Source organism: Ailuropoda melanoleuca, unplaced genomic scaffold (assembly GCF_002007445.2).
Source record: "Ailuropoda melanoleuca isolate Jingjing unplaced genomic scaffold, ASM200744v2 unplaced-scaffold9223, whole genome shotgun sequence".
Lineage (NCBI taxonomy): Eukaryota > Metazoa > Chordata > Mammalia > Carnivora > Ursidae > Ailuropoda > Ailuropoda melanoleuca.
Window position 1 is genome coordinate 58127 of NW_023254685.1, and position 18600 is coordinate 76726.

The 18600-nt window shown below is 40.5% G+C and overlaps 1 protein-coding gene across 3 annotated transcripts in view; it reads left to right on the forward strand.

Annotated features, from left to right (window-relative positions):
- FAM168B (family with sequence similarity 168 member B) overlaps window positions 1-18600 on the forward strand; it is a 41169-nt gene that overhangs the window by 8114 nt on the left and 14455 nt on the right. Inside the window, exons 2-3 of one of the 3 annotated variants that reach the window (XM_034653503.1) lie at window positions 641-721; window positions 7481-7597. In XM_034653503.1, the coding sequence (XP_034509394.1) occupies window positions 652-721; window positions 7481-7597 (187 nt within the window). In that variant the 5' untranslated portion in view covers window positions 641-651. The remainder of the gene's footprint in view (window positions 1-640; window positions 722-7480; window positions 7598-18600) is intronic. The other 2 variants (XM_034653504.1, XM_034653505.1) reach the window with 2 other exon arrangements.

An 18600-nucleotide genomic window follows, 5' to 3' on the forward strand; every position in this document is an offset into this window, starting at 1 on the left:
TAGGGAGAAAAAGATGGAAAAACATTGGATGGGTTAATAGAGTTGCTGGGGTATAGCTGCTTTGTCTTTTAAAGAAAATATATACATATTTAACAAAAATTATTTAAGAAATAGAGAAAAGTGGAAAAAAACCACTAAACCTACCCCATCTAGAGATCATCTCTGTTGCTATTTTTATATTCTCCCAGACCTTTTCTGTTTGTGCTGGAAGTGCACATGCCTGTTCTACATGAAGGTGCAGATTTGAGGTCATACTGCATAACGCAGCATTGTTCTTTTCCTTTTGTCACATAACACATCAGTCGTGTTTTCAAACACTTTAAAAAGGAGCTGTATAATATTTCATATTCTGGATCTGGTTTCCTTAACTATTCTTTGCTACAAGGACATTTAGATTGTAAGAACTGTTTTAAACAGGGACATAGAGAACACTTTTTCCCTTAGTTTCTGATGGACTGAAGAAGTTGTAAAGGGGAGAGTACGGTGTTTAGGTGGGCTTTCAGCAGGACTTGTGGCACGAAATGCCTTGTTTTTAATCAACTAGAGAACGGACTCTTGCTGCCTTCTCTTTTATGAGTGACATTAGAGAAAAACCGGAGAATAAAAGTGCTTGGCTAAATCACTTTTTTTTCCTTTTCAGTTCTTGAAATCATGAATCCTGTTTATAGCCCTGGTTCTTCTGGGGTTCCCTATGCAAATGCCAAAGGAATTGGTTATCCAGGTAAGCAAGTAAAATTCTGTTTCATTATTGAACTTTAAACACTTGGTAAATTTCCATATATCTTCAGATTGCTTTCAGTTGACAGACCTAGCTCAAAGTGATTTATACAAGGAAGAAAATGTTTTAGGTCATGGAACTGAAAAATCAAGAGCTAGGACTGGCCTTGGTCAAAGCTTGATCTGGTGGCTTTAACAGTTGGACTAGATTCTAGTTTCTACCTCCTGGGCTCAGCTCGCTTCCTCAGGATTGCCTCAGTATTGGTCACAGGTTACACTTCTCCCCATTGTGGTCTGTCTGTAGTGTTCAGCCCCCCCCCCACCCCCGCAGTACCCTGACTATGAGCCTCTTTATCTCTGCTCTACAGGAAACCCCCCAAGGGCTTCTTGTTTTCTAATCAGACCAGTCCTGGGGTGTGTTCTGGTTACACTCAGCTTCCATCCCAGGGCCAGGAAGGGGATTCTACTAATTAATTTATACCTGAGCCACATTTCCTCCTTATTGGAATCAACTAGTCGAACATGGGCTGTGTGGGAGGCGATAAAGCAGAATTTGGGGGAATCGGAAGGCGCTGGTTGTTTGAAAATAGCAAATGGTCATCCTAATTGGTGACATCCAAGAAGGAGTAATTATTTGTAATGTTACAGTTTTATTGTGGGTTTTGAAATGTGGTGGAATAGATCATCTTAAAATCCTGTTGCTAAAGAAAGTCTCAAAAATGGAACAAAACATTTGAAAAATGTATAATTGAAGTAAGCAAAGTATCTGTGCTAAATATGAAAGTGATTTAAAAACCAGTGCATTTGGCCATTGAGCTGATGATGATGTGCCTGTTCTAGGGACATTTGCTTTTTGTGTGTTTTAATAACCCACATGGGGAGAGAGAGTGAAGCCTTAGGCCCATATGGGTCTGGGGCTTGGAGGTGGGACCTGTCATCAACCTGGTTCCTCCAGAGTGTGATGCTCCCAGGGAAGAGGTAGACTAAGAAAATCCATTCACTGGTTCCACAAGGGAATTTTGTCTCTGCTTGGGCTCTAGGAAGGGGAACTCTTTCCTAATACTTTGTAACCAGTCAGGGATGTTGGAGGCTCTAGTATTACTTGTACTGGGGGGGGGCAGGGGGGTCCATAATTGAGAAACTAACATAAAAAGTAGTCTGCAGCTTGCATTACCCCCAGCAGAAGACAGCAGCAAAAACAGAACTGCTGTGGAGGCACATGTTCTCATTTCAGGTTGTGTGGGTTTCCCACAAAATTCTGCCTGTTAACAATGCAAAATTATTATAAAACATGTGACTTCTTCATCAAGTAAGCATTACCAGTCAGGATAGATTGCAGGAATAGATACTGCATCACACAAGTTTAGAATAATTGAAGATCTAAAAGAATCAGAATATAAGAGGGAACAAGACACAGGGGAAATAACCAACTGAAACTTAAATGAAAAAGCAATGACATTTGAACAAAATTCAGGTTACATTACAGGTAAAACACTGCTAAATGGGATGCAAAATAAGGAAAGGGGGCAATAGGAGACCAGTTAAGAAATGGAGATGTCAGAATGAGATTTGGGGAGAATTAAGAGCTCCAGCAGGACTGAATAGACAAGAAGAGGAGTGACAGAATTTAGTAATAAGACCTATTGTCTCTAAATTATCAAACACTAGTTTAAACAGAATGCCAAGTAGCTTCCTGAGACTCCTGAGTGGATCTAGAGCAAGGGAAAAGGCAAAACCCGATGGCATTAGTTTTACCTGATAGTCTTTTTAATAAAGCAACACCTGTCATACTCCTGTTCTATGCAGGGTGTCTAATTTTATTCCAGTTGTTTGGTTGGTCAAAAGCAGGGTTCAACCTTATATGAAGGTCCAGGTGTAGTACATATTTCAGGTTTTGTGGGCCACAGTGTCTCTTTTGTAACTCCTCAGCTCTGCCTTTCCAGAACTAAAGCAGCTTAGACAATACTGAGTGTGTCTGTTTCAGTAACACTGGAAACAGCCTCAGTAGGTTGATTCCCGCCCCCCCCCCAGCAATAACAGTGACTTTTCAAATACTTTTTTTTTGCTCCTTTCTCCTCTCCTGGGACTCCATTTATAAGTAGTATTAGACCATTTTACTCTGTCTCACATCTCCTGAATCCTTTTTTGTATTTTACATTTTCTTCTGTGAGTTTTAATGTGGATATTTTGTACTGATCTGCTTCCATTTCGCTAACCCTGCTAATTCGTCTGTAATTTGCTATAAAACCCATTTATTGAATCTTTTCATGTACTCCCATTTTCTTTTTTCTCCAGCATGCTTGGTTGACTGCTATCTGTGAATCATCTGTGGGTTTGTTTCTATTGTCAGTTTGTCTTTTTCTTTTGTTTTTCAACTATGCAGTTCTGTCTCTTGGCATGCCTAATGTTTTTTCATTGAATGTAATACACAGTGTATTAAAAATTGTAGGTGGTCCAGTTGATGTCTTCCCTGTGAGGCAGATAGCATGCTGATTAGCTTTTTTTTTTAAACTGAGCTTTATTGACATATGATTGACAAGTAAAAATTATATATATTTAGGTTGTACAATGTGGTTTTTTTTGAAAGGTGTAAGCAATGATTTAATGTATGTATACACTGTGAAATGATTACCACAGTTGAGTATCTTCAAATACTGTCACATTTGTGGATTGGAATTTAAACACATAAATTTTGGAGGGGACACAAATATTCAGTTCATATCATGCCCCCACTCCAGTTTGTCCATATGTTTTAATTTCTCTTTTGTTATGTGAAAGGTAGTGGACACTGAGATGAAATTAGGGAAGTTGGCATTTTTGGGGAACATTTGTGAAAGGTCTAATAAAGAGGATGTAGAATCAGGTAGGGGGAGCCTGAGGACTGTGCTACACGTTGCTTAATTCTTCATGGGGGAGCTGTGAGGGAAGAATTGGAGGTTAGAGGAGGCCCTCATTAGGCGGAAGTGGCCTTTGGAGGCGCTGCTGCCAGAGGTTGTCAGCCCACATTGCTGCTCATGGCTGAACAGGGGCGGCTTTTCTGGAATAGAGGTTCAGGTGGTGCTTTGCTTTGTCAACTCTGTATATTCTAGAAATCATTCCATGTCAGCTTACAAGGGTTTGCCTTGTTCTTTTTTATATTTGCAGAGTACTGTTGTGCAGCCCTGCATCTTACGGGGTTTCCATAGTTTATTCAATTCTTTGGATAGATGTTTTGTTTGAAGTATTTTGGTATTCCAGTAATATTGCAGCTTATGTTGATTGTGGAAATTAGCTTCAGGGTGGGTTCCTTGAGATGGGATTGCTGGGTGAGAGTGTAAATGCATATGTAATTTTTAAGATGCTTCTGATTTCCCCTCCATAGGATTTTTACTGTTTTGTATTCCTCCCAGAAGTGTGTAAGGCAATGGTTTCCCCACAGTCTTGCCAACAAAGTATGTTTTCAGCTTTTGGAGTTTTGCCAGTCTGATGTTAGAAATGAGATCAGTTTAGTGGTAGTTGGCAGTTATGTCCATGTCTTCTATTGATTTTTTTTTTCTATTGGGTTTTTGTTTTTGTGTGTTTTTTTAGTTTTAATAATTATTTATATATTGAGTATTAAGTTTTTGTCTATATAATTTGCAAGTATTTTTTCTTAGTTTGATTTTTTTTTTTTTTTACTTAGCTTATGGTATCTTCTGTTTTGAAGTTTTTATTTTCATGAAGTGATTAATCTCATAAAAGTGGTTAGGATTTGGGATCACTTACAGTCTCTTACATGAGAGGAGTCTGGGCAGAGTAGTTTCTATTTTTCCATGTTTCTGCCCCAGAAGGGAGCTAGACCAGATGTTGAAGGACCATAGTACTTGCTGTGAGTGGCATTTTTAGGAAGACAGTGCTGTGGCCAGAATGATTGATAGGGATAGGAAGGAACAGTGCTTCTCAGCCTTGTTGTTTGGAGCCCTGCAGGTTAGAATTTTCTAGAAAAATGAAACAAGATGCTACAATCAGGACCAGTTAAAACAGTGTTTGTGGGGGTCCAGGGAGGTAGTTTTTTCAAGGGTTTCCATGTGGGGGTTTTGTATGGCCAAGGTGGAAGGTCAGCTGTGCTGGAGCTCTGGGTCAGGGTGGTGGTGTATTGTGGGATTTGATGGTGTGTGAGGGTGGTGTACTTCTGTACACAGGCATAGAAGTAGCAGAGGATGTCCTATTGCTGGTGGTTAATTATGCTGTTTTAAATACTTATTTGGCTTTTCTGTCATTTTAGAGCATGTTAACTCATTGTTAGAAGGTTAGGATAGGAAGGGCCAAGCAGACATAACAGTAGTGTTCTAGGAACTCTTAGATGCAAGGCAAGTACAGAGCAGACAATGCCCCTGGAGGATTTATTGGTAGAATTTATGGAGAGATGAGGATCTCTGAGATCCAAAATCTTTGGATTTTGAGGAAATTGTTGCAGAAGCCTACAGGATATGATCTAGGTCAGTAGTATTTTAAACTTTTTTTTTTTTAAAGATTTTATTTATTTGACAGAGATAGAGACAGCCAGCGAGAGAGGGAACACAAGCAGGGGGAGTGGGAGAGGAAGAAGCAGGCTCATAGCGGAGGAGCCTGATGTGGGGCTCGATCCCGTAACGCTGGAATCACTCCCTGAGCCGAAGGCAGACGCTTAACTGCTCTGCCACTCAGGCGCTCCTAAACTTTGTTTTTAACAGTGAAACCTTAGAAAAGATTTGTAAGTGATTCTTTAGTACTAAGATGAGTTAGGGCATCTCCCAGGGTGAATTTCGGGCAGGCTCCAGAGTCTGCCTTGGCCTTCTGCTGCTCATAGTTGAGGTCTCTAAGGAAATGCTCAGGGCTCATAGAACACAGGTTGAAAATCACTTTCCTGGTCTTTTAAAAATAGCCATTTTAGGTCTGTAAGTGGAATCTGTCCTTGATGTCCAAAATGAGGGTATCTGGTAACTATTTGATGCCCTCACACTTTTCTAAGTAATTGGACAAACAGGAAATGATAACCTAGAAAGGAAACTGAGAATAGCTTCTGCTGAGGTAGGGGAGAATCAGTTTTGAGAAAGAAAAAAGCGAATTTGAAGCAGAGGATTTGTATATGAGGTGAGAACTGGGCACTTGCAAGTAGGGATTCCTTGGGAGCAGTGAGACTTTACACTTCTGTCCCTGCCCTCGAAGGAGACCCATGGAACCTACAGGACTGCTGGAGCAGGAGGTGCAGCAGAGCAAGGGCATCCAAGCTGTGCTGGAGACTGCAGGGATTCTTCTAAGGCAGTTTATCCAAAATCTTCACAAATGACATCCAGACCCTCAAAGATGACCTTTGGAATTCTACTCTAAACTATTTTGTTTTCTTATGTTATCCTACTACCCTTATGTTTTTTCCCTTTGGTTACTCTCAATGACCACGGTACCTTAAATATCCCTAGGAGACACTTTCTCTGAGTCTCCCCAGCATGTCTTTTGAAGTCTCCTGTCCCATTTCAACCTTATTTACAGGTGAGGGGAAACAGGGATAGAGAAGTTAACATTTTTTCACAACTTGTTTGTGACAGTATTGAAGACTAGGGAATGTGGGTCATTTTTGACCTGAATATAAGGAAGTAGATTCTAATGCTCCAACTGTCACATGAATGAAGCATCTTGAAGTGTGAACCAGACAGGTCGGGAGAAGGCCTAGGTTTGGGCCTTACAGGGGTCCCTAGGATCTGAGGAGGCCAGGAGCAGGTAACTAAGGCCCCTTTGCTGGTGGATGCCTGGTAGCCAGGATTTTGACTGTAACAGTGTCTTATTTGATGTTTTTGTTGTATTCACGTGAATTAGTTGTGGTTATGGTTGTTATTAAAGATTCCTCATTTAAATTAATAAAGATCAGGCTGCTTGCAAGTGGGTTGTGAGATTGAATTTTTCCCATTTCCGTGTGTCACTGCCAGTTAACAGCCCCTTCACTACACGATTTCTTAGCATTCTTATTACCATTGCTAAGCAATAAATTATGTGACGAAAATCTACAAGTATTAGAAGTTTCCTGACTTTAGCTTAGATTTGATTTTTTTGTTTTATTTTTTGGCATTCTAACTCAATTTTCTGCCAAATTTTTTCAATTATAGGAAGTTCTGAGCATCTGCTTACAGGTTTAAAAGACTTGATTATGTTTGTGACACATTCCAGTTTTTTAAAATTAAAATTCAAGTTGTCATATAGTATATTGTTAATTTCAGGTTAAAGTTTAGTGATTTATTGTTTGCATATAACACCCAGTGCTCATTACATCAAGTGCCCTTCTTAGTGCCCATCACCCAGTTGTCCCCCCCCCCCCCGGGACTCTGTTTGTTCCCTGTAGTTAAGAGTCTCTTACAGTTTGCCTCTCTCTGTTTTTATCTTATTTTATTTTTCCTTTCTGTTCATTTGTTTCTTATATTCCACATGTGAATGCAATCATTGTATTTGTCTTTCTCTGGTTGATTTATTTTGCTTAACATAATACCCAGTGATGTTCCATGCATGTTGTTGAGAATGGCAAGATTTTGTTTTTCATGGCTCAGTAATAATCATGTGTGTGTGTGCGCGCGCACCACATCATCTTTATCCATTCATCTGTAAATGGCCACCTGTGACCCGTCCCAATTCTGAGGAAAGGAGACAACTAGTGACAAACTGCTTAGCATATGTAATACTGTTGGGCTCCTTAAGTCAGTCTGTGGAGTTTGATGAAGAAGTTAAGAACAACTGGGTCTGTGGGAGCCATGGTTGTAAAATTATGTTACTCCTTCAGGTGGTGATATCCCATTGTTGTGTTTTTCTCCAGCTGGTTTCCCCATGGGCTATGCAGCCGCAGCTCCTGCCTACTCCCCCAACATGTACCCTGGAGCGAATCCTACTTTCCAGACAGGTATGCAGCCTATATGTGCAGGCTGGCAGAAGTGCTTTGTCTGCGTGGCTGGGGGAGAATGTAAAGTGGGTGGGTTTTGAGAAGCGTGGTTATAGAATTAGGATTTGGGGTTGAATTGATTTCTTGGTTCATAAGTTCAGCCTTGTTGAGGAGTGTGATAAAAACTTAATTCTTGCTGCACGTAAAACTTGAGAGACTACATTTCTGATGTTCTTCCACAACATAGATCTTTATCCTAATCCTATGTTGTTAGAGTTAACTAGTGCCAAGACACATGTTTATGAAATAGTGTTGAGTACCAGAAACTAAAGATCATTTTGGCTAGTTAACAGGTGAAATTTCCATGTTGCTAATAACGTTTTTAGGGATGACTGATTTCTCTCCAGTGTTTTAGCACTGTGGTTATAGTTTTCTTATTTTTTCTTTCAAGTGTCGTTGACAGTGTTACATTAGTTTCAGGTGTACAACATAGGGATCCTACAGATACACTTTATGCTGGTATTAACACAGGTGTAGCTAGCTGTCTCACCAGGGGTCTCACCAGACAACCCTGTTAAAATACCATTGCCTTTATTCCCTATGCTGTCCCTTTTATAGTTTTAAAACAGTCTTTTTTTTTTTTTTAAAGATTTTATTTATTTATTTGACAGAGATAGAGACAGCCAGCGAGAGAGGGAACACAAGCAGGGGGGGTGAGAGAGGAAGAAGCAGGCCCATAGCGGAGGAGCCTGATGTGGGGCTCGATCCCATAACGCCGGGATCACGCCCTGAACCGAAGGCAGACGCTTAACCACTGTGCCACCCAGACGCCCCTAAAACAAAGTCTTATTTTATATGCATGAGAATATTTTTAGATTTTAGATTTGTAGACCATTGAAAGTTAACTTGGTTTGGGTCTGAACTTTGTGAAGAGAGTGGGACTTCCCTCTGTGAGCTTGTACTCTGGTGTGGGCTTGTTCCAGGCTTTACTCACAGACACTGGATTTTGTGATTCTCCTATAGCAGTGGTGGACCACACTGACCTGAAGTCTTGGCCTCATGGATTTGCAGGGGTGCTTCACTTTTTTCACCTTGGAAACCCTGGCCTCACTCAGTTAACTTTGACAGAAAAGGAGATAGGAATAGTGTCCTTTCCCGGAATTCTCCCGATTTTGCTAATCATCAAATTCTTCCTTCTGTGACCCTTCTGTCCCTTTTCTCCTTTTCTATTCCTACTCTGACTGCATTTGTTCAGCCTGGAGGTCACACCCAGACAAAGACCTTGGCTTGCTCCCAAGCTTTTTCTCCTGTAGTTCATGTTCCCTGCTTGCTTCCACCAGAGTAATGTTCTCAGAAGAAGGTTTCCTGTGATTGTAAAGGCGTGACTCTCAACTTTAAATCTCTGATTCTTTGCCACATGGCCTGTTCTTTCCAGAATAGTTTTTGTTTTGTGTTTTTGCTAGCTTTTACTTACGCTCTTTCTCTCTCACCTGTCCTAGACTACCTGCTACTTTGTTGCCTATCTTTTGGGATCAGTTATGGAAATCCCTTCCCTGGGATCAGCAATATTATGTTATTACTCACTGGATTCTTTAAACACCTAAATGGCACCACCCATCTCCTTTTATAAAACTTCTCGGGATGTAACTTTTTAAAAGTAGTTCTCTTGAGATGTAGATGACATACAGTAAATTGTACATATTTAAAGTGTGTAGTTTGATAATTTTTGATATAATGTGGATCATCCTCACAGTTGGGAGTGAACATAGCTCTCATCACTAAAAGTTTTCTCTTGTCCTTTTGTAATCTCCACCAGGATATGGGAAATCACTGATCTGTTTTCTGTCACTATAGATTGCCTTATTTTCTAAAATTTTGTATTAATGAATCATATGGAATGTACTTATTTCTTCTTTTTCTTTTTGGAGTGACTGCTTTCATTCACTGTAATTAACATCCGTGTCATAGTGTTTATCAGTAATTGGTTCCTTTTTATTGTGGGGTTCCATTGTTTGGGAATACCACAATTTGCTTATCCATTTGCCAGTTGATGAACATATGGATTATTTGCATTTTGGAGGTGTTAAAGATGAAACTGCTGAGAATATCTCTGTACAAGTCTGAGTGGATATATGCTTCATTTCTCTTGAGTAAATACAGAGGAGGGGAGTGGCTGGGTCTCAAGGCAAGTGTATATTTAACTTTGTAAAAAATTGCCAACCATTTTGGTTGTACCATTTTATGTTTCCATCCACAGTGTATGAGAGTTCCAGCTCCTTTACCTCCTTGCTAACACTTGGTATAGTCGTTCTGTTTAATTTTAGCCATTCTAGGGGGGGTGTGTAGTAATGTCTCATTCCAGTTTTAATTTGAACTTACCTAATGACTAATAATGCTGAGCATCTTTTCATGTGCATATTTGCTGTTTGTAATGTCTTTGGTTAAGTGTGTACATCTTTACTGTATGTCAGTTTTTAAGTTTTTCTTATTCTTCAGTTTGAGACTTGTTTTACAGATACATGGTTTGCAGTTATTTTCTCCCAGTCTTTGGCTTTTTTCATTCTCTTAACAGTGTCTTTAAAAGAGCAAGATTTTTTTATTTTGTAATTTATTCTATTGTTTTAAAGATTATTTGTGAGTAATCTCTACACCCAGTGTAGGGCTTGAACTTACAACTCCAAGATCAAGAGTCATTTGCTCTACCGACTGAGCCAGCCAGGTGCCCCAAGAGCAAGAGTTTTTAAATTTAATGATTTTCAGATTATCATTTTGTTCATTTATGGGTCATATGTTTGGTGTCATTTCTAAGAAATGTTTGCCTAACCCAAATCACAAAGATATTCTCCTGTTTTCTTCTAGAAATTTTATAGTTTTAGGTTTTAGATTTGAGTCTGTTGCCCATTTTGGTTTAGTTTTTGTATATGATGGGAGGAATAGATTGAAGTTCATTTTTTTGCTTAAGAATTGTTTGTTACTCATGTTGCAGGCCACCATAAAATGGCACATTCTAGAATTTTCCATGGTAGCTCACTTGTATTCATTTTCTTCTTGGAGTACAAGTTAACATAAAATTGTACTAAAAGCGGGGTTGTCTTGGTGGTGCAGTCAGTTAAGCGTCCGACTCTTGGTTTTGACTCAGATTGTGATCTCAGGGTTGTGGGATCAAGCCCTGCATCAAGCTCTATGCTCAACACAGGGTCTGCTTGGGATTCTCTCCTCTCCTGCTGCCTGTGCACCGCCCCCCCCCCACAGGTGCATGGTGCATGCTCACGTGTTCTCTCTCTCAAATAAATAAATCTTTAAAGAAAAAATGTACTAAAAGATTCCAACTCTTTTTTTTCTTTTACAAAAAGAGCCTCAGGCTTGTTTCAGGCGGTAAAGCTGTTCTCCTTGCCCAGAGTGTACAATACTCCCCCAAGAGGAAGTTTGGTGTTTTTAGGTCTGGTTAGCTTCCTTCTTTTTTTTTTTTTTTTTAAAGATTTTATTTATTTATTTGGCAGAGAGAGACAGCCAGAGAGAGAGGGAACACAAGCAGGGGAGTGGGAGAGGAAGAAACAGGCTCCTAACAAGGAGCCCGATATGGGGCTCGATCCCAGAGCACCGGGATCACGCCCTGAGCCGAAGGCAGATGCTTAACGCCTGCGCCACCCAGGCGCCCCAGCTTTCTTCTTTGGGGTGCCTTAGGCCAACCTGTAGAACCGGTGTCTTCCATCTTCTCTTGGGAGATGGGTCCTGGTCCTTTCTTGCTACTTTTCCAAGACTGCTTTCAAGTTGGTTTTGTAACCAAGAAGGTGGGGCAGGCAGGTGGGAGTAATGGGATTGTTGGGATTGGTGGCTGCCGAGAGGGCCTGCCTTGTTCAAAGGGGCATCCACTGATAGATGGCAGAGAGTTGTCAACTGCCAGACTGCCTGCCCAGTATTGTCAGACCCTCTGATTTTTAGGGAAAGCTGGTAATAAAGATGTATGTGAAATTTGTAAACAACAAAATAATCTGAGAATAAAAAATGAGCTGGGAAGAGGCTGGGGATAAAGATGTGTATGAAATTTGCTGATGAGAAAATAAAAGCACTTTGAAGTTTCCATCAACGTCCGCCAGTGCTTCTAGCTACCTGATTTGAGTCTGGGCCATAGGTGAGCTCCCATCTTTTTCTGGGATCTGCCCAATGTTTGATATTGTGAATTTTAAAGTTTTCCATTTCAGTGGACCTTTCTTCTTACCTGATGAGCAAGCCAGAGTTGTCAATATAAAAAAGTTAAGCAAAAAGAAGTTTGTCTCCATTTCTGCAGCTTTCTCAATCTGCCTTCTGGTTCTTTTAGCACCAGATTTGTGGACAAAGCTGATGTGTAGTACAGGTGGTGTGTATTGGCTTTTTAAAGCACTTTGCCATTCCTAGTACTGCTTATTTCTTAGCTCTTCTAAGTGTGACACAGCAAGGGTTTAGAGAACCTTGTGATGAGATGTCATGGCTTTCGCTGAAAGATTCCATTACTCTGATGGAGGTGTCATTCATTTCATCCTCATGAACAAGCTAAGTAGGCTGAGTACCCATGCAGCCAGAGTGGGCTGTTTTTGGAATCAGAGCAATATATTGGAAAGAATTTGGGGTGTGGTGTTTGCTAGATGTGGCTCAAATCGTGACTGTCACTCCTGGGAAAGTTATCTTGTTTCATTTTTGACATTTGTATAATGAATTAACATATGCCGCCACCTGTGTTATTTGACGATTCTGGCAGGCAGCATGCACACAGTCAGGCTCCCATGGTCCTGAGGCTGCACATTTAGGCTTCTCTTCTCCCATTTACAGTCCTCAGTATCTACAATATTTTCAATGATCATCTGAAGTCCTCAAGAAAACATTCAGTTCTTTGTAATAAACTCGATTTAAGAAGTGGTTTGAACACTACATTAACATACATTTGGGGGGGTATTAATCTTTTTTTCTTTTCAAGTTTTAAAATTCCAGTTAACATAACAGTGTAATACTGGTTTCAGGTGTAGAATTTAGTGATTCATCACCTACTTAAAACACCTGCTGCTTCAACACAAGTGCCCTCCTTAATACCCATGAACTATTTAACCTATCCCCCCCCCAGCACACATTTTAAAGGGAGAAAAATGTTGCTAAGAGTGATGAAGTAGCTTCCTTGGTTGTTGCCATGCATGTCTGGGTGGAGAATAAATTGGGGAAGATTTGAATTATGTCCATGAAGTAAGACCCCAGGTTTGTTTAAAAAAAAAAAAAAACACGGCAGCCACATAGGAGAGAAAAGCCTTATAATGTTACCAGGTTGTGGGGTCATGGGATCTGTTTCTTTTATTTAAATTAAAGGTTTACATGCACACAGTTTAAAGGTAATCTCACTCCTTCCTATCCCTGTTATTGTGACCCTGTGAGCATCCTTCGGTGAATATGTGGCTATTTTCTTCTGCAACTGCCTTGTCTTCCCTGGACCTGATATCCTAGATTAGGCTTTACCCTGGGGTGGTTCTTCTCCAACATCTCAGGGATTTTTTTACACCTTTTCCTTCCATTCAAGTCCTTGTCTTTTTCTTAGTTTACCTTTTGGTTTTAGTGGAGGATCTCCTTCAGTAGTCTCCCAATAGTATGGGAGGGTCACAATTAAGAGATTTTTTCATGTCTGAAAACATTTTGTTCTGCACTCATATTTTAATAGTTTGGTTATAGAAGTCTAGGATAGCAGTTATTTCCACCCAGAATTTTGAGGACATTGCGTAATTGTTTTCCAGCTTCCTTCCATTGTTGCTGCTGAGAATTGTGATACCTTGCTGATGCTTGACTGACTGTAACCTGGGTTTCTTTTTGGTAATCTGTAGTATTTTTGTCTGCAATGTTTTGAAATTTCTTGATGCTGTGTCTTGGTGCAGGTCTTCTCGCCTACATTTTATGTTCTGAATTTTCTTTTTTTTTTTCTTTTTAAATATTTTTAAAATGTATTTTTTTCTAAGTTTTTGTTTATTTAAGTAATCTCTACACCCAAAACACGGGGCTTGAACTCATGACCCCGAGATCAAGAGTTGCACACTCCTCAGACTGAGCGAGCCAGGTGCCCCTATTCTGAATTTTCTAAATATCTTTTATGATGAGAAACTTACATTAAATCTTGTGTGGTATGCAGTACTTTTGGGAGAAATGATCTATTTGGATATAAAAAGCTTTTGGCACCTCACAGTTAGCAGTCTAAGAACAGTGGCCTTATGCATGAATTTTTCCCTGAGAAGAAGTTAGCTAGTGGTGACTGACTTTTGGTAAGAGGGAAAGGAGAAAGGTTCTAATCATTTTGTTGTCTGGGTTGCATTGGTAGGGATGGTCTTTAGGAAAGGATAGTCTGGAAAGCTGTTACTGTATTTAAAAGACCTTGCAGTGAATGTACTTTGTGTGTGTATATGTGTTTTAATTTTATTTATTTATTTGAAAGAGAGCGTGTGAGAGAGCATGAGTGGGGGGAGGTGGACTCCGCACTGAACAGGGAGGCTAATGTGGGGCTCGATCTCAGGACCTGATCATCAGGATGATGACCTGAGCCGAAGGCTGACCCTTAACCACCTGAGCCACCCAGGCACCTCTGTATTTGGTTTTGTATTGTGAGTGGTTGACAAGTCTAAAAATTATTTTAGAGAGGCCATGTCAGTTTTGGATACTATGAGAGGTGTGTGTGTTTGTATTTTCAGTTTCCTGTTGAGGTTCTCCTGTGTGGTACATTGAAGCTAATGCTATGTAAAGCAAAAGAAGGAAGATGCCTGGCACATACTCAGTTTTAACTGGGGGACATGTTTGTTGTCCTTGAAACTGATTTTGTCTTGAGTGTTGGTTAGAAAGTACCTGTACAAGAAAACAAAGTAAATTTTCTGGTTAGTATTAGCACATAACTCACAGTTACAAAAATATGCAGAAAGATAACATATTAGAAATCATTGCTGGGGCACCTGGGTGGCACAGTCCGTTGAGCGTCCAGCTCTTGGTTTCTGTGCACATCATCGTCTCGGGATCATAAGGTGTGGAGGCCCGGGTTGGGCTCTGTACTTAGCACAGTCTGCTTAAGATTCTCACTGCTTCTCCCTCTGTCCCTCCCCCTCATACTCCCTCTCTCTTTCTCAAATAAATAAATACATCTTATAAAAAAATCATTGCTGTCATTAGTAGAAATAGTGGGTGACCGTTTTTCCAACATTTTTATTGTGAAATTTTTCGGTATACAGAGAAACTGAAAAAAAAGTTCACAGTGCCAAGATTCCACAATTAAACTTTTTTTTTTTTTTTAAGAGTGTATGCGAGAGTGGGGTGGGGAGGGAGAGAGAGAATCTTAAGCAGGCTCCATGCCTAGTGCAGAGCCCCACACAGGGCTCAGTGTCACGACCTTGAGCACATGGCCTGAGCTGAAATCAATAGTCAGCTACTTAACCGACTGAGCAACCTCAGCACCCCACAATTAAACCTTTTAAAATCTTTTATTTTTTTTAAAGTTTTATTTAAGTAATTCCTACCCCCCATGTGGGGCTTGGACTCTTGACCCCAAGCTCAGGAGTCATATGGTCCACCGACAGCCAGGCAGGCACCCCTAAAATGAACTTTAAAAATTAACATTTTACTTGTATCACATGTGTATCCCCCCCTCTACCTGCAGTGCATCTTGTTTTTTGATGTGTTTCAGGGTAAGTTGGGACATTAATACACTTCACCCCATGTAGTTCAGTGTACATAGCATTAGTATTTGCAGTTCTAATTTAGTTTTCTTTTAGGTGAAATTTCCATATAAGATGCATACATTTTAAGTGTACCATTCGGTTGCATTCTGACAGGTGCATATACATAGACGTGGAGTCATATCATCATCAGCAAAGCTACATATGAAGCAGGTGTTACAAGATACCTTTAGATGATTAAGAGACCTAGGGCCAACTGGAGGGATTTCTGCAGCAGTAGGCCTCGGGCCTCCATTAGAAATGAAAGGCATTGTAGGTTGACTATTCATTGGTTGTGAGTGAAGGACTTCACCTTTTTTAGTGGGTGTGGTTGGTTAAAACAGTGCTTCTGAATCAGAATCTCTCTGTGAGGGCTGTATGCCTAGGTCTTCCTTGTTTTGGTTTTATACTGTATTTCTGGAAGCTTGTTCAGGTTGGCAGCTTCCATTTTGTGTGCAGTCCAAGCTCCACGCTCTTTCTGCAGTTTGAATAGTGACAAAATGGTCTTGGACTTTCTTATTAAGAATTGATAGGCTTTTAAAGGCTTTGTTTTCTCCACTTTTTTCTCCAGGTCATGAATTCATTGCTTGTGTGTTTTCACTTCTTCAGGGAGCTGCTGCTTTTTCTAAATCAGTTTATCAGTTTGGGATCCGTGAGATGCTGGTGCATGATTTGCATACTTGTGACCAGTCAGGGTGATGGAAGCACTGCAACTGAGCAGAGTGGCTATTTGTTGTTTTTACTTACAGTTAACATAACAGTTAAAATGAATTTCAGAATAATACAGTAAAACGTGGGAAGATCTTTTCACTCTTCAAACAGAAAGCAGCTGAGCCTGGGAGTTGCCTGGTTTGGGCAAAGGAGTCAGGACTCACAGCCAGATCTGGGGTTGTACCCGTGCTGCTACATAGGACTGTGTGACATTTTGGGCAGTAGTATCTTTGCATCTTTATAACGTATGCCATGCAGGGCATTTTGGGGAGTGAACCTACATAACAGTTCTAAGAAGGACCTCTAGGACTGACTTGATCCTTGTAGAAAAGGGGGATTTTTTCTTGTGGCTTAGAAAAAGCATCACTGAAAATGGGTGCAGAGAGGGAGGCAAGATGGTGGAAGAGTAGGGGACCTCGTTTCCTCTGGTCCTTTGAATTTAGCTAGATAACTATCAAATCATTCTGAACACCTGTGAATTCAAACTGAGATGTAAAAAGAATTGGTGGAATTCTACAAAGAGACAAATGACCACTTTTTGCAAGGTGTGGAAGTTGGGGAGAAGTGAATCTGAGGGGATGTAGTGGAAGATGATAAATGGTGGGGGGAGGGAGCCTCCATAAGCTGGCTACCGGAAAGTTATATAGCAGCAGAGTGCAGAATCGGAACTTGTAGAAGTTTGCTTCTGTGAGGGACATCTCTTCCTGAAAGGTGCTCAGGTTGGCAAAGTGGGGCAGAATCCTAGGTGGGACAGTGTGGTCCCAGGATCCATGGGGTCAGAGGGAACGGGGATGCTTGAGCCGGCAGAATTCCCAAGCATTGGAGGGGGGAGACCTGCTACAGTCAGCGAGCCTGGGAGTGGGCTCTCAGCTTGGTTTACCGTTGGTTTACCCTTAACTGCGAACCAGGACTGGATCGGGTGACTGCTCTCCCTGCAAGTGGCAAGGAACCCTCTCCCACCTCCTGTGAGGATCTGCACAGGTGTGTACCACAGGAGTCTGTAGAGTTTGGGGCACACGGAATTGAACACTGCTTTTCCCTGAGGGTTTACTGAAGAGAGAGGACAGTGATCTTTCAGCTCTGGGGCTGGAGATGGGGTGTGGCCATTTTTATTTTCATCCTTCAAAACAGCAGGGAAAACCTTCAGGGAACAAAAGCCACATAGAACAATCTGAAGCACCTTACACTGACTGAGCCCATCCCCCTTGTAAGGGGCGGTACAACTCCACCAGGCAAAGACACCTGAGAATCAGCTCAGTAGGCCCCTCCCCCAGGAGGCCAGCTGGAACTTCAGGGGGAATACCAAGTTTACCAAGCACACAAAACTGCAAAACTCCAGCACTAGGGGGAGATAACATTATAAATAGAATTTGAGGTTTTTTTCCTCATGATTCTTTTATCTTTCAGTTTAAAATTTTCTTTTTTTTTCTTTTCAGTTTCTTATTTTATCAACTCTTTTTAAGTTTTTTTGAACTTTCTTTTTTACATTTACATTTTATGTTATTCATTTTTGGCTTCCTTTCACTATTCAATTTTATTTTTGTATATACATTTCTAAGTTTTGCTTTCTTTACAAATTTGGGCTTTAGTGTCCTCTAGCAGACCAAAATACACCTAGGACCAAGTGGATCACCCTGTTTTGTCCATCTGGGAGATTATATTCTCTCTTTTTTCCCTTTTTTTTTGGTTTTTTTCTTTTCTTTTTTGGTTTCTAACCTCTTTGGATTTGTCTGGTGTGTATCTTGCTTGGGTCATGGTTGATATTTTTGATCTTATTCTCTTATTTATTCTTCTCTGGGCAAAATGCATAGAGGGAGGAATTCAAAACAAAGGAAAGAACCAGAGGTAATACTCAGCCACAGATCTAATCAATATGGACATAAAATGTCAGAGCTGGAATTCAGGATAACTGTTATAAACTGGGGCATGAAAAAAACATAAAAGACTCTAGAAAATCTCTTAGAGCAGAAATAAAATCTAATCAGGCTGAATTTAAAAATGGTTTAACTGAGATGCAGTCTAAAATTGATGATCTGACTGCTAGGGTAAATGAGGCAGAAGAGAGTGTGACTTAGAAGACAAGATGATGGAAAGGAGAGAAGATGAGGAAAAGAGAAAAACAACTAAATGGACCATGAGGGGAGACTTCGAGAAATCAGCGATACCATAAAGTGAAACAATATTAGAATTATTGGGGTCCCAGAGGAGGAGAGAGGGACAGAAGGTACATTTGAGAAAATCATAGCTGAGAACTTCCCCAATCTGGGGAAGGAAACAGGTATTCAAATCCAAGAGGTAGAAAGAGCACCCCTCAAAATCAGTAAAAATAGGTCTTCACCCCAACATAAAATAATGAAGCTTGCAAATTTCAGAGATAAAGAGAAAATCCTGAAAGCAGCTTGAGGCAAGAGCGCCTTAACCTACAATGGTAGAAACATTAGACTGGCAGCAGACCTATCCACAGAGGCCTGTCATGATACATTCAGGGTACTGAATGAGAGAAACATGCAGCCAACAATATTTTATCCAGCAAGGCTGCCATTCAGAATGGAAGGAGAGATAAAGAGCTTCCAGGACAAACAGACTAAAAGAATTTGTGATCACTCAACT